Genomic DNA, 15,754 nt, shown 5'->3' on the forward strand with positions numbered 1-15,754 from the left:
GCAACAAACTTTTTAGAGAAAACCTAACTCTAATATTTTATACCTAACTATGATCCAAAATGTATATATAAAAAAATCAAATAATTAATAAGAACTGATCCAAATGAATATAGGCTGAGGGTTTGGTGACAAGGAGAGTCGGATTCACTATTTGCAAAGAACCCATAGTGTTTGGTGAACCAGCCAACAACAAACTGAACAGAGGGTGTTCAAGCTTGGTGTGTTTCTTGTGTCAAGCTGAACTGAGCTTGAACTCATGAAGAGCCGAGTTAAATGAGCCGAGCATATAAACAAATATATTTTTTAATCATTCAAAATAATAGAATTTAGACCACAAAGCTACCAAGCCAATCTTGAACTGACTGACCAACGGGGGCTCCGATTGTCTGGTAGGAGCAGCCAGTGCACGTCACCTTGTGTTAAAAAGTTGCAAGTTCAAAACCCAATGGTATAGTTGTATTGGTAGGGGTCTGCCTAACCCCAGCTAGACTTAAAAAAAATATATAAAAAATTGAACGGGCTCATCTAGCACCTCAATGTCACATCTTAGTCTGGACCACTAAAGCCATTGAAGGTTCAACCCGTTGCAACCCCAACCCAAATTGGTCTGATTTGGAGGGAGACGACAGCGTACTTTGAAGGTAAACCCAAGTAGACCAGGTTCAATGTTGAAGTATTTGGGTGTCAATGAAAATTCTTGATTACAAATACCTCAGGATCAAATCCTGCTGGTGTATTGGGGCTGCCGATGTTTTGTCACTTTTTTTTTTTGGATAATCCATGGGAAAACCCTCCACCCCGACCGCGACCTGTCTGGCCTCCGGTTGGTAAAACCCTTAAGGTTTCCCTGTCCACCTTAGAGTACACCCAAATTCGACCTTGTGGCAAGGGACACCACTCGTGGGTTTTGAACTTGTGACGTCCGGTCAACTTGATGAAATTTACAAGTCGCTCCTACTAGATGAGGAGACACCTTGTGGGCTTGTTGTATCACAATTGAAGCATGTAAGACTGGGTGGTTGTGTCCTCAAGGTGAGCCCATTAAGTGACCCGGTTCTCGGTGAAGGTTTTTCTTGGTCATAACAAAAAAGTAAGGCCACAAACCAGACTAACAATTCGTGTCTGGGCTCGGTTCGGTTGCGCTCACCGAAGGCTTTTTCCAACTTATAAAATAGGTTCGACGATGGGAGCCTCAAGCTATTCATGAAGGATAGATCATGAGCCAAGCGCGAACAGGTTACTCATTTGTGGTTCATTCTAAACAAGCCAAGGTTGAGAAGGTCAAGTGACACAGGTTGCGAACATATATAACACTACCGTATCCAGTACGTGTCGGGATCGAGTCACAGCCTACTGGTTGTCACCTTTCAATCCGTTTGCCGGGATAGCGCGGCGCTACTCAAATGACGAAAACACCCTTGCCTAAAACGGCATCAACGGTGTAAGACAAGGGTACTTTAGTCGTTCGTGCTTCGTAGAAGGTCCAAAAGAAGTAACCTAGATTTCGTTTTATAAATAGCCCTTTCAATTTCAGGGAGAGCATCTGCCTACCGATCCGATCGGCGTCCCGTTCATGACAGAGCTCTCCTTCTCCTTCTCCTTCCCCTTTTGGTAATCTCTCTCTCTCTCTCTCTCTCTCTCTCTCTCTCTCTCTCTCTCTCTCAGAAACCCTTAAAATTGTCTCTCTCTCAGAAACCCTGAAAATTGTTCCCTTCGCTTTCTATCGTTTCAGAGTTTGCGATCCATCGTTCGATCAATCTCAATCCATCGACCGATCGATCGATATCTTTCGTTGTTGAAGGTCGATCTTCAATTACTCTGTGATGATGATGGAGAATGCCGTGAAAACTTTTTTCCCTGATTTTGAGTTTTTTTTTTTATTTTATTTCCGGCCTTAATCTTCTAGATTGATTGATTTGAATCCGATGATTATGTTCAATTATTTTCTTTTGCTTGATGATTGCTTAATCCGGTCAATCTTTCTTAATATCGTCATGGTCGGTTGCGGTTCAATTATTCAGGTTTCTAGGGTTTTGTTGATGCCTGATGGTTGTTTTATGCCGAAGATGATGATGTTTCGAGATTGGAATTTGATGCTTTTCTTTTCCTTGATGATTGTTTCTTCATGTCATGACTTTCTTAGTATGGCGATGTTGGTTGCGGTTCAATTATCCGGATTTCTAGGGTTTTATTTCTGTCCGCTGTTTGTTATATGCCCTATTATTTATCTTTGGGCTTGTTTGTTTGATGTTTTTTGTTTTCTTTTGGTATGTAAATTCTTCTGATGATCTGATCACCTTGTTCGTGATAGAAGGTAATTGTGTAATTAGTTGAAGGATATATTTTTAATCATCTGGTGGCCAAACTTGATATTTAGAAGATCTGCTCTGTGTTTTTTGGTATTAGGGTTATGATCCTTTTGTAATAGCTTCGTTGATATATACTTTGTGCCGCAGTGTAAATGTTTGGCATAGTTGTTTAGCAACGCAGTTTTGCTGTTATTGAGATTAATGGTGTGTTTTTTCTTGATGTTTTGCATTTTTGGAATTTTCAGTGTTTATTAATCTTTTGGCGTGTAATTGGTGGGCATAGCTGGGGGATGATATTGTTTGCAGATTTTAAGGTTTATCATTTATTGATGTTTTGCATTTTTTATCTTTTTTCAGTAGTTAATGTTTGTACGACATTCTCATGGGTGTTTCGTTAGGCCTATTTATCCTGACATATATGATATTTTGAAAGAAATTGTTTTGATAACTTCAGTTATTTGGTGTTGGGTTAGTTAAAAAGAATAGCAATCTACAATAACTAATAAAAAAGATAAATGTGAACCCTATAATAGTTGGAATTACTGAGATTTTTTAAGAAATTATTCCAAAATTTGGGCTCACCCCTTCCTCACTAAGATTGTACCCTAATTGTCCCTCTCTATTTTACTATTGTTATTTCTTTTCCACGCAGGTTGTGTCTCCTGTGGCCATTTGCTCTGCCAAAGGGTGATCCACCTCTCCTTATCTGTCTCTCTCTCTCTCATGCATAGTTTTGTAGGTTTCCTTTTTATTTTTTCTTTCTTTTACTTTGGGGCTTGGAGTTAGGGTTCACTTCCAATAAATATAATCATTTGATTTGTAGGATATTTTGGTTTCTTAGTCGTTGAATCAATTACATAACTAGGGTTAAGTTCATAGTAGCAATGAGTCTTGAAATTGCTCAGCTAAAGGACTTGTGTTGCTTGTCCTTTTTTCTTCTTTGGTCATATTTTGGAGTGGCATTGGTAGGAGTTTGAATACCAACTCAAAAGGATTGGGTATTGATAGGAGTTCGAATGGTCGTCGTATATGCCCATAATGCATCATGTGATTTGTCATGCCAATCATGATCCCTAACTATGGCTATTTATATTATCCTAATGCGGTTTTTATTGGTTGCCTCTGCATAGCCATTTCCTTGTGGGTAATAAGGGGCAGATAAATGTTGGGTTATTCCCAACTTCCTGCACAAGCCCACCACCTTTTGGTTTTTGAAATGAGTTCCATTGTCACAGACAATGTCTTTGGGAATGCCAAACCTACACACTATATTTTTTTGAATGAATGAGGCTCCATGCTGACCTTTGACACGAGCTAGAGAAATGGCCTCCGCCCACTTGGTGAAGTATTCAGTGGCTACTAGGATGTACCTATGACTATTAGATGTTGACTGGTTGATAACTCCTATGACGTCGAAGGCCCACATGAAAAATAGCCATGGAAAGACTATAAAATGCAATGGTGATGAGGGTGCATGGATTACTCGCCCATGATGTTGACATGCTTTACACCTCTTGACATGTTGGTGACAGTATAAACCCATGGACAACCAATACTACCCGACACCCAAAATTCTCTTAGCCATCATTTGAGCACTGATGTGTCCCCCCAGATACACCCTCATGATACTCACTAAGGATTTGTTGAATTTCTTCTCTATCGATGCACCTCATGAGCTCTTGGGTGAACCCCCTTTTGTTCTAGACCCCTTCTATGATGATAAATCGAGATGCTAGACTCTTAAGGGTTTTCTTGTTGTATTCTCAGGATATTCACCCTTTTCAAGGATGTTCTTGATATCATAGTACTAGGGTTCTCTTAGCTTAGTTTCAGTCAGGTTGACCTGTCCTATGAGATTTTGTTCGACTTCAAATGCGGGTCGCTCAAGTTTCCCTACGGTGACAGTTCATTCTAGCAGGTCTGAACTAATTGGGATATTAGAGGCTAGCTTGGCTAGACTATCAGCAAACTGATTGTCGTCCCTACCTTAATGGGAGAAGGTACACCTATCAAAGTTTTTTAGAGAGGCTAAACATTAGACTATTGTATGGGATTAACCTTTCTTACTTGGTTTGTCACTTCTTGTTAACTTGATTGATGACCAATAGGGAATCTCTTATGATATCTACCTTCTTAACTCTGAGTTCTATCAACATCTCCATCCCTTGAACTAAGGCTTCATATTCCGTCATGTTGTTGGTGCACGAAAATTCTAATTTTAGGGAATATGGTATTTCAATTTTCTCGGGGTGACTAGCACAAATCCAACACCTACTCATCGGGCATTCTGGATCCATCAAAGAACATCTTACAAGATTGTGATTCTTTTTCTAAGGTAAGGATATTCTCATCTGGAAAATCATCTGCAACCCAGCCTTTTCCTCTAAGGGTAAGTTAGCTAGGTGGTCTGCTATTGCCTGACCTTTTATGAAGTTTTGAAATATATGCCTTAAATCAAATTCCATGAAGATGACTTGTCATCTAGCAATTCTCCTTATGAGCATGAGTTTATCAAAGAGATACTTAATCGGATCCAGTTTAGAAATCATTTTCACCTTGCTAACATATAGTGTCGAAGTTTTCAAACTACCCAAACCAAAGCTAAGCATGTTTTCTCTAATCTGGTATATCTCTTTTCATAATCCAATAAGGTTTTACTCAGATATTAGATGGTATATTCTATCCATTCACCATCCTCATATTGGGCTAGCAAACATCCAAATGCAGTTTTCCTTATGGATTGATATAACAATAGAGGTTTACCTATGATGGGGCCTAAGGACAAGAGGGTTGAGAAGGTACTCCTTCATACGGTTAAAAGATTCTTGATATTATCGGTTCCAGTAAAACTCAACACCTTTCCTAAGGAGTTCGTTGAAGGGCTTGCAACGGGTGGCTAGGTTTGATATGAACCTCTTAATGGCTTGAACTTTCCCTTGAAGACTCCTAAGTTGTTTGAGGTTCTGTGGGGGAGGCATGCCAATGATGGCTTTAACGTTTGCCGGGTCGACTTCTATACCTCTCTTACCTGAATCATAAGAGTTTACCTAACTCGACTCCAAAGACACACTTTTGGGGGGTTATCCTAATATTGTACTTCTGAAGGCACTCAAAAACCCTAGCTAATGACTCAAAATGACTTTCTCGAGTTTTGAATTTTACCAGGATGTCATCAACATATACCTCTAGGCAATCATGGATTTGATCATGAGAAATGACAACCATGGCCCTTAGGTATGTTGCCCCAACATTTTTCAATCCAAAGGGCATGATTGTGTAACAGAAAGTGCCCCACAGAGTGGTAAATGTTGTCTTGGATGATTCGTTGTGGCCAGTTCATATGATTATGTCCAGAGTATCCATTCATAAAAGAGAACATTTCATAGCTTGTCGTGTTATCAACTATAAGGTCGATATTGGGCAATGAGAAGTCATCCTTGGGAATGAATAATGATTCACATCGTCTCAAACAAGCAATGAGAGATTTTCAAAACAATGGGTACCCTAGTTCTCATCGAAAACTGTATCGACGAAGGTGTCTTCGGGTTTTGCAGATTATTCTCATCGAAAACTGTATCAATGAAGGTCTTTTCGGGTTTATCAGATTAGGGTTTTCTTTCGAGTCTACACTGATATACCCAAGCTAACAACTTGAAAGTACTAATGCTGATTATCTAGCTCTAATGGTATCGCCACCGATATATCCAAACTAACAACTTAAGAGTATTGGTGAAGAGATCCGAAAATCCAATTGATAGGACACAAGATTTTAAAAAAAATGAATAAAAGAGAGGTTTTAACTTAGAAGAAGAGAGGATAAAAATACGAAGAGCACATAATAAAAGCAAACAATGTCTTAATCAAAATCCTAACTTCTTGGAGGTAATATTTTTCTAATTTCTAATTGACGTGAATTTTCTCCAACAAAAGCATCTAAAATGTGATAATACTTAAACCTAATATTTTTGCATATATTGCAAAATAACCTATACTCGGGATAAACAACTAAAAAAACACTAAACAGAAGATCTGTCAAAGAGAAACAAAGGAAAGCAGCAGTGCGGCTAATCCGTCAAATGACAGATCTGGCCAAGACTGCAGGCAGAGCAGACAACACTGTCTGTCGACATATAAGCACTTTTCGCCGATGTTGTAGACATAGCGGACGACACTATCTGCAGACACATAAGCACTTTTCATCGATGTTGCAGACATAGTGGACGACAAAAGCGTGGTGAACGACGAATCTGACAGAAAAAATGCTCTGCAGAGCAAAACTGAGGAGGGTCCGCAGGTGATTGATCTACCAAACAACACATCAGATAGCGAAATCAGGGGACGACAAAACAAGTTTTGACATCCGATCTGGAAAATACCCGAAAATTGAGATTTTTTGAGTTTGCTACAACTCCCTCAAAACTCTTTGGATAATCCAAGTCTAGCTACGATAAATCGGAAAAATAAAATGGTGTCCCACCGTGATCACCAAAATTTTTTTACAAATTCTTTTGTGTGGAAGAACAAAACTTACCCGGATTCGATGAAATCCTTTTTAAATTGTGGGGGACGTCGTATAGGATCCTCGATCTGGCGGGAAAGTAGAATCTAGGCAAGTTTTTCGATCTTCGTATCTTGAACTGTACCATCGAGACACTCGAGTATGCAATGAAAATCAAAAGTGTATACTTGTTCTTTAAAATGATAAAACTTGAAATGAAAAAATGAATGATTTGAAAAATCACCTTTTTCGGGCTCAGGGTTCGTTAAGCTTTTAAGCTCTTCCTTGATCGTTGTGATGCTCTTGCATAGGGATAAAAATGGTTGCAGCTTTTGCAATACTTCGACGCAAGTAGGCTAATTCGAGAGATGACAGTACAAAGAGGCTCAGGCTCTTTCACTCTAGGATCAAAGCTTGGGCAAGGAAATTTCAGATGCTTGGGTCCTAGGGGCTAGCCCCTATTTATATGACCCAGAATAGGATACGGGTCATGGGATTTCTTTGAATTTGGATCTAATTTGGATAACTCTCATCCAAGAGAGTCCTCTTGGAAGGAAGTTCATCCAAGAGGAGACCTCCATTCTTGCAAAACGTGTAGGGCGGTTGAAAAGAGATAGAGATTAGCCAAATGGCTTATCCACACATTTAGCGCAACAGACGGAGAAGCAGTGATGTTGTCTCATAGCGGATAACACTATGTTTTGCCGTCCCCAATACCGGAAGGCAGTCTGTTCTACCGTCCTGTAACAAACGGCGGTCCGGTGAGCCGTCCTCAAAATAAACGGCCAAATCCCCTTTGCCGTCCAAGTTTGAGTGATACCCGATTCCTGCTCGGTACCTGAAAACACTTGTTTCAAAAGATGTCTATAATGAGGCATTATAGAAATTTTGGTGTCTACACTGGGTTATTTTGGGAGCGTATGTTTTTTCTACTTGCTCTTTTTTAGCTTTCAAGTAAAAGACTGCAAGTGACAAACACACATAATAACCTTTGAGTCTGGGTCTTCACTTGTGCTTTTTTTTTAGTTTCATCCATTCCTGTTGATTGTTTTGACTTATGGTGCTTTGCAAATTAAAGATGTGTACATGGTCCACTCCAAGGAGCACGGGTGGTCAATTAAAAACTTTAATATACAGCATATTTTATTGTTGAATCAGATCAATATTAGGAGTTAGACACTATTTAATTCAAAGATCCACCTCCAGCTACAAAAGCCAAGGCTCCATTTGGAAACTGGTAGTCCGAGGCAGTTTATGCATTTGAAAAGACGACGGCTGCCAAATCCAATCATTATGACAAATGCAAAGGGAAGAGGACCTCACTTTCCATCTCAAATGCATAAATTCCCATCACAGCTGCGAGTTTCCAAACATCCACCACTGAGGTTGTTTGACCAAGGTTTTACCAAATGCATTAACTCCCATCCTAGCTACCAGTTTCCAAACGGAACAAGGTATGCATTTTAGTGGAACAAGTATCTTTGTGATCTAAAGTTTACCTAAGATCCATAGTGCCGTACTTAATCATATCCATATCTAATTATCTATGAGAATAAGGATCTAGTTACAAATATGCTCATTAGGATTTACTAGATGCAGTTCTAGATTGCTTTCCTATTTTTTTATTTTGTTCTTTATTTCCTTACATGTTTGCAGTAGGTTTTATTAATTGGTAAATTTATCTTTGTTGAAGTTTTGTTTCTCAATTTGCAGTCTTTGGGAAAGATCTTATTGTGATTTGCTTCTCTTCTTCTGATGGAAACCTCAGTTTGAATGACTTTAACGAGACTGCCCTTTGGTTTATTGGAAAAGTATTAACCAGCGTGTGTACTGAGATTTAGGTGTATCATACACATCCTTGAATTTTTTCTTATCAAGTTATGGTTGGGACTTTTTTGGACTTAAGACCAAATCGATGTTTAGTGCTAGACTTTAACGCAAGTATCATGCCCATTACATTGCATCTTTGAGCTGCATGCTTTATCAATGATTAGGAAGCTGGCGGTTGTGCCATCAGACCAACAATGGGAGCTTTTTACACTGATCTAGTTCACTTTGCAACTTCTGATAGTCAAGATTTTGGCTTTGTAAAAGCCATACCTGGAGATGCCTCTCTTAACTGTACAAGTTGGATATGGAGATGCCTCTCTTAACTGTACAAGTTGGATGGTGCTCCTTGTTTTTTCCTCGATGGTATTGTTCGATATCTGGTTCATCCTTCAGAACCTTATCACATCCTGGAGCCTATGAAATAGGACAAATTGAGACGGTATTTTGTAAGTGCATGATTATCCTCAATATATCAACCGTTTCTTTTCTTATCTCCCAGAAGGGACAAACAAATAAGAATCTAGTATTTTTCACTAGGGCTAAGACTAACACACAAGGTTTTGAGAAATTTGCGGATAGGGGTAACTGTTTTGATACATATACAAATGACTCTCTATGATAGAAAGTGTTTATGTCAAAAAAAATGTCAGACATAGGCAATAAGGTAAGATTTCTCTAGGATGAAAATATTGGCTGAGCGGTTACTGGTGTTGATGATAAGATTGAGGATTTATATGGGGAAATTCCATAGATGCATTCACTTGATATCTGCTCCAGTTCGCTTCTTTTGCTTAGTAAGATTGTAGTATTGGTAAAAATCGCATCATTATTATTTTTCAGTGTCTGGTGAGCTGTGAGACAATGCTCCAGGGTAACATAATCTACAAGTTTTCTCCATTATGTCTTTGAGCATCGTCTATAATCATGGCCAGAAATATCGCTTAATTAGTTGATTACATAAAATATGTACTCTTATAGTTAAATTAAATTACTATTCCTTGCAAACTATTTAGTTAATGTTTCATATCTGCGATTCCTTTTTATCTGTGCTTGTCTCAGTTGTATTATCAACATCTTAGTTGATTGCAGAAAATGTGCTCTTAATTTAAATTGCTATTCCTTGCAATATATTGTCAATGTTTCATATCTGCAATTCCTTTTTATCTGTGCTTATCTCAGTTGTATTATGAACATCTTTTTTTCTTGAAAGGATGATCGCTCCTTTTTGTTTGGTTTTCTGAATGTGTATGTACTAAATTCGATTTGAACTGTTCTATTCATGTCACCTATAGTTTGTGCATGGAAGTGTATGAACCAGAGTTACCGGAAGCTTCTTAGGTAGGTGGGAAGCTTGCTTCCCGGAAACTTGCTTCGGAAGCGCGATACTCCTCGCTTCCGAAACTTTATGGGAATCTTGATTCCCCCACGCTTCTTCTATGCTTCTCACACACATGATCTTTGCTTCCTATATGCTTTTCTCGTGTTTCTTTTCATGTATTTCATGTATTTTCTCTCACGCTTTCACTCACTTTTCATGTACTTTCTTTAAATTAGTAACCATTTTTGTTAGATTTTAACAAAAATTTAACTAACTCTTTTACTGAAAAATCATGAAATATAAGAATGATCAGTTTTATTTTAGTTTTTATTTGTTTCTTGTTCGATTCCTATTCAATTACCATATTGCTTTGTTTTTTTAATATTTTGCTTTTAAATTGATACTTCGCTTCTCGCTTCCTATAAATTTTAAAATGCTTCGCTTCTCGCTTCTACTTTCCGTATTGTTTCCTGCTTCCGCTTCCTAGTTTGGCAACCTTGGTATGAACATTTTATTTTCTCCCTGTTTTACATATAACAAAAGGAAGTTTTAATGGAACACAATGAATTCTGACAAGTCGGCATTAAAGTACAATGGGTTTCGAGATGCAATGGCCGTTATATGCACAATACCTATTATGTCCTTAAGAAGACTCTGATTATGATAAAAAATGGGAAGATGCAATTATATTGCAACTTGGAAGCTGCTTTGATTTCTTAACTTGATTGAGTGTAAAATTATGAACATGGAACCCTCTCTCTCTCTCTATATATATATATATGTGTGTGTGTGTGTGTGTGTGTGTGTGTGTGTGTGTGTGTGTGTGTGCCCACCTGTTAACATTTGCACAAGGTGTTGTTCTCGTTTTTTGCTATTGACTTACTGTTGTTTCAATGTGCATAGGAAGTCTGATCAGTTACACAACGTGTGTTTTCATTGTACTCTGTGAAAGTGGAGGCCGTTAAGCTTACATCTACTTTTATGTCTGAAGACGTTTTGTCCTATCTTGGATCAACCGGATTGCTGAAGCTGAGGGAAAAGCACAAGCCTCATCGCCTGATTTTGCTTAGAGAACCTCGGTGGTTTTTGAGCTGTACACAGTTGCCACCTCTCTTTGATGGTGATCCTTCAAAAGTTTCTGGATGAAATTGCTTGCTTGCTTGATTTTTTGGCTTGTCTTGTCCAAGAGATCGTCTTTATAGGCATCTTCAGCAGAGAGTAGGCAGAGATGGCTTTACAGAACATTGGTGCTGGAAACAGAGATGATGCCTTCTACCGGTACAAGATGCCGAAGATGATCAGCAAGATCGAAGGTCGGGGTAATGGCATCAAGACCAACATTGTCAATATGGTAGATATAGCAAAGGCACTTGCCCGGCCTGCTTCTTACACCACCAAGTACTTTGGTTGTGAACTTGGTGCTCAGTCCAGGTTCGACGAGAAGACAGGGGTCTCCCTTGTCAATGGAGCTCACAACACTACAAAACTTGCAGATCTTCTTGAGAACTTCATCAAAAAATATGTGCAGTGCTATGGTTGTGGGAACCCAGAAACTGAGATTATCATCACCAAGACACAGGTTATCAATCTGAAATGTGCTGCTTGTGGGTTTGTTTCTGATGTCGATATGAGGGACAAGCTCACCACCTTCATTGTAAAGAACCCCCCTGAGCCAAAGAAAGGAGGAAAGGACAAGAAAGCAATGAGGAGAGCCGAGAAGGAGCGGTTGAAGGAAGGGGAGGCTGTGGATGAGGAGCAGAAGGCAAAGAAAGATGCTACTAAGAAGAAGGCCAACACTAAAGTTGCTGCTGCTGCTGCAAAGAAGAAGGCTGCTGGTTCTGATGAAGATCATGGTTCTCCCACAGGCAGGCATGCTGATGAAGAGAACGATGCTGATGAAGATGATGATGTCCAGTGGCAGACTGATACTTCCCTTGAGGCAGCACGGCAACGGATCCAGGAGCAACTGAGTGATGTGACTGCTGAAATGGTGATGCTCGATACCCATGACTCAAATAAGGAGAAACCAAAGCATGCAAAGAAACCAGAAGCGCAGGCAGAGACACCGGCATCAACTCAGGAATCCTTGGTTTCAGAGATAAAAGGCAGTCTGAAAAAGGGCTGTACTCCAAGCCAGTTGCGTTCCTTCCTAGCATCACTCTCTGGCGACAAGCAGGAGATCATGAATGCGTTGTTAGTGGCCCTGTTTGAGGGTGCAGGAAAGGGGTTCGCAAAGGAGGTAAGCACAAAGAAGTCTTATCTTGCTGCAGTAACACAGGAGACTGGCTTCCCGCAGTTGATGTTGCTCCGAGCACTGGAGGAGTTCTGCAGGTCATCAAGCCCTGATGTGGTGAAGGAAATAGCCCTGGTACTTAAGACACTCTACGATGATGATGTAGTGGAGGAAGAATATGTGTTTCAGTGGTATGAGGAAGGCCTCAAGAAGAGTGATGGCCGCAATTCAGAAATATGGAAGAAGATGAAGCCGTTCATGGAGTGGCTTCAGAGTGCAGAGTCTGAGTCTGATGAATAAAGCTAGTCTTGGTTCCTGCTGTGATAATGTTTAAGGTCGTTTGTCTTTGCAGTCTAGTCAGTCATGGTTGTTTTTGTGCGTGCATGCATTGCGTGTGTCCTATGTTTTGGAGTGGAAAAAGTTTGGTGTGCAACCGTTGCTCGCTTGCAATTAGAATTTGATGTTTTGATTGTCATTTGTTCAGAAAAGAACTTTGAAGGCATGGGATAAAGTGGATATGATTTGTAATAAATAGTAGTTCCTAAGAAACCCCATGCTTCACCATATCACAGGAAAGGCGGTGAAATTTACTTGAGTCTGAATTTCTGCAGCATTCCTTGTGGAGGCGGGGAGTGCGAGTTCCTGTAGTTCTTGGCGGATGAGGTTCATCAAGTCTTCACTCTCATGACTTTTAGCTTCAGTGTTCTCACATCCAAGTAATTTCCCTCTTGGTATGTCAAAGAATGCCTTAACACTCATTGTCACAGGGACAACTTGCTTTCCCTTTGCTCCTACATTCATGGGAAATTTCGATCTAACAACAAAAGGTTGGATAACTAAGCTATGGGAAATGTTGTTAGAGTCGATGATTTACAATAATAGGTTACCTGTCTTCCATCTTTCGGCATACAATTTCTTGTAAACAAACAAGTAGAGAAATCGTCTCAGAAGGCCAACAACATAACGGTATATGTTTGAATGATACTATTGGTGCACTCGAGGTTGGTATGGTCATGTGCATCAATTTGGACGTGTACCTTGATTGACTGGATGCGCCAACTTGGTTTGCCGGACTTCTGCTGGATGCATGAGAAACACAGAAGAAAATGTTCTGGGAACTCTCTCTCTCTCTCTCTCTCGGCTTTGCTTTTTGTGGACGTGACAGTGGTACTTGGATACCAATTAACTGTGGTGAGCTGAAACCCTTTCAAAAGTATGCTATTGTCTTTCTTTAGAAGTAGATCATACACAACGTTGCTTTGGGGGTAAAGTGTACAATTTATAAGTTGGCTTTAAATGGTTCTGTATTATTTTGAAAAGAAAGACCGACATACTCTTGACTAAGCCCAAGCTCCAAAATATTAGACTAAAATAATATGTGAATTGGGAAGCCAGCATTGAGGGCTCCGTACACTTGCAAGTTGCAAGGCGAGTTGACCTCAAGTTTTCCAAGTTGAAGGATGCTGTGAGTTCGATAGTAAAATTACGAGTTCCTTGCCACAAGGCCAAAGCAGGGGGGGCATTTCCAGTTCCGGGTGTTTGGAGGTTTTACGCAAAGTGGTTGTTGATATCCCTAAAGAAACCGAGTGAAAAAGCGATTAACATGAAAAATATATTAAATATCAATGTACTTAAAATGAATGCCAAGTACTTTATCAAAATATACATTATATATGCAGAAAATGCAATTCTTGCCACGAGAAAAATATTTCCATTATGAAGAAAGCTCGTTTTCATATTAGGAGAAGCGAACTTTTCAATTTTAGGAAGTGATGAATTTCTCATAAAATTTTGAAAGTGAGAGAGGCGTCTACTTTCGTGTTTTTAAGACAAGCTTGTGAAATTTTAAAAGACACGTCCAATGCATTTCGTTGCATAAATCCATACCATTAAACTTATCTCAAAAATAAACCCATGTGTCAGATCTAGGTCAGCTATGTCAAGACCCTTTTGTTCTTTGGTGAACGCGAGGCAGATGATTATATGAATCGCCAAAATGCACGTGGAAGTGCATTGGGACTAGACAATATCTTGCACTGACAAAGTCATCAGAATTAATCAGCAAAAATTGTGGTACTGGGCCTACTGGCAAAGCCATAAGAATGTTCAAAGGCCATTGTTATTCTTCGCTACAAAATACACCTGAAACAGTTCTCCTTATATTGTATATTATAATGGTCACAAGCCCAGAGCCGTTTAGGAGAAATAAAAAAATATGTTGGTACCAGTGCAAGTGCTGGTGAACGAGCCCAAGGAAGCATGCTGGGGCTGTTCGCATTGGAACATATCCAAAATCTTTGAGATAGGAAATGCTGGGCTGAACTTGACGTAAATGTTGGAGAGGAGATAGAGAAGCCAAGCTGGCGATAAGGGCATCCCATATAGCAAGCCTATCATTGAGGAGAGACGTTTCTTGTATATAGAATTTTCTGTTGTAGATATGCACTACTGTACACACGTTTTTTCTTTTCTGTTTGTAATCCCTTGATTGGTGCGATAACAACTACCGTGTAAAACCATACAGAGTCACTTAATAGAACAGTCACCCAATTTCCATCCATTTTCAGAGAATCAGAAGATTTGAGTCTTACAATTCGGATTCTGTTTGTAAAGGGTGAAACCTTAGTGCTTGGCTCATAAGCTTGTCACAAGTCAAGCAGAGCCCAAGCTCATTTTCTGGAAAAGATTTATTTTTTATATTTTTTTTAATTTAATAATAATAATATATATATATATATATACACAGTAATGATACGGTGCTCCCAGAGTACCTCTTCTTTTTTATTAGCCGTTGGATTTTTTGATATCCAACGGTTGTGATACACTTTAAATATGCATGCAGCTTTAAGTTAAATGATATCTGCATGCTTTTCAAATTTCTATTAAAAGGAAAACTAATTAAAGATAGGGTTTACTTTTTTAAACGACTCCCAAAAGATCCAACGGTTAATAAAAGGGAGTGGGTGCTCAGAAAGAATATATATATGTGTGGAGAGAGAGAGAGTAATGCTTAGGTGCTCCGGGAGTACCTATTCCCACGTACTAGAAATCATGGTTGTAGGTTGCATCTTCTCAATTAAATTTTATAGATGTACTCAACATAATTTATTGGATAGGAATCATGCTGTGGATCGTGTTTTTTTTGACATAAAAATAAGATTTTTTAAGTCATAAAATTTTGATACATTGCGAGCCATTGATTTTTTTAAAGTTCTTAAAAAACATACATCTGTGCTATAATCACATGATCAAAACCGTGTTTTCTACTAAATAATGCTTATAGATCATATCTATAGGGTTTGATCAATAAAAAAAGTTTAAGAAATTTGAAAATCTAAGGCTTCTATTAGGTGAGAGTAGGTACTCCAAGGGTACCCTATCATATATATATATATATATATATATATATATATATATATATATATATATATATATATATATATATATATATATATATATATATATATATATATATATATATATATATATATATATATATACACATAAAGTGTTAGCTGCCTACCACTAACCTATAATGAGTGAACCCAGTTTTTTAGTTGTTTTTT

The 15,754-nt window shown here is 38.8% G+C and overlaps 1 protein-coding gene across 3 annotated transcripts; it reads left to right on the top strand.

The window, feature by feature from the left end:
• The first annotated feature begins 1,541 nt into the window (after nucleotides 1–1,541).
• LOC149848092 (eukaryotic translation initiation factor 5-like) lies at nucleotides 1,542–12,737 on the top strand. Of its 3 annotated transcripts, none has more exons than XM_090018867.1 (2): nucleotides 1,542–1,611; nucleotides 10,863–12,737. In XM_090018867.1, the coding sequence occupies exon 2, from the start codon at nucleotides 11,184–11,186 to the stop codon at nucleotides 12,486–12,488; it is 1,305 nt and encodes a 434-aa protein (XP_089874993.1). In that variant the 5' UTR covers nucleotides 1,542–1,611; nucleotides 10,863–11,183; the 3' UTR covers nucleotides 12,489–12,737. The 3 variants fall into 3 exon arrangements, with proteins under 3 accessions (XP_089874993.1, XP_089874851.1, XP_089874922.1); XM_090018725.1 differs by having other exon boundaries at nucleotides 1,546–1,611; nucleotides 10,859–12,737; XM_090018796.1 differs by lacking the exon at nucleotides 1,542–1,611 and adding an exon at nucleotides 1,734–1,801 and having other exon boundaries at nucleotides 10,859–12,737.
• Nucleotides 12,738–15,754: the final 3,017 nt, after the last annotated feature.

Source organism: Nuphar pumila, chromosome 1 (assembly GCF_984573655.1).
Source record: "Nuphar pumila chromosome 1, dmNupPumi1.hap1.1, whole genome shotgun sequence".
In the NCBI taxonomy this organism is placed as follows: domain Eukaryota; kingdom Viridiplantae; phylum Streptophyta; class Magnoliopsida; order Nymphaeales; family Nymphaeaceae; genus Nuphar; species Nuphar pumila.

What these genes read in the sequence shown, in the direction of transcription:
- LOC149848092 (XM_090018867.1), top strand. Translation starts at nt 11,184, where the DNA reads ATGGCTTTACAGAACATTGGTGCTGGAAACAGAGATGATGCCTTCTAC.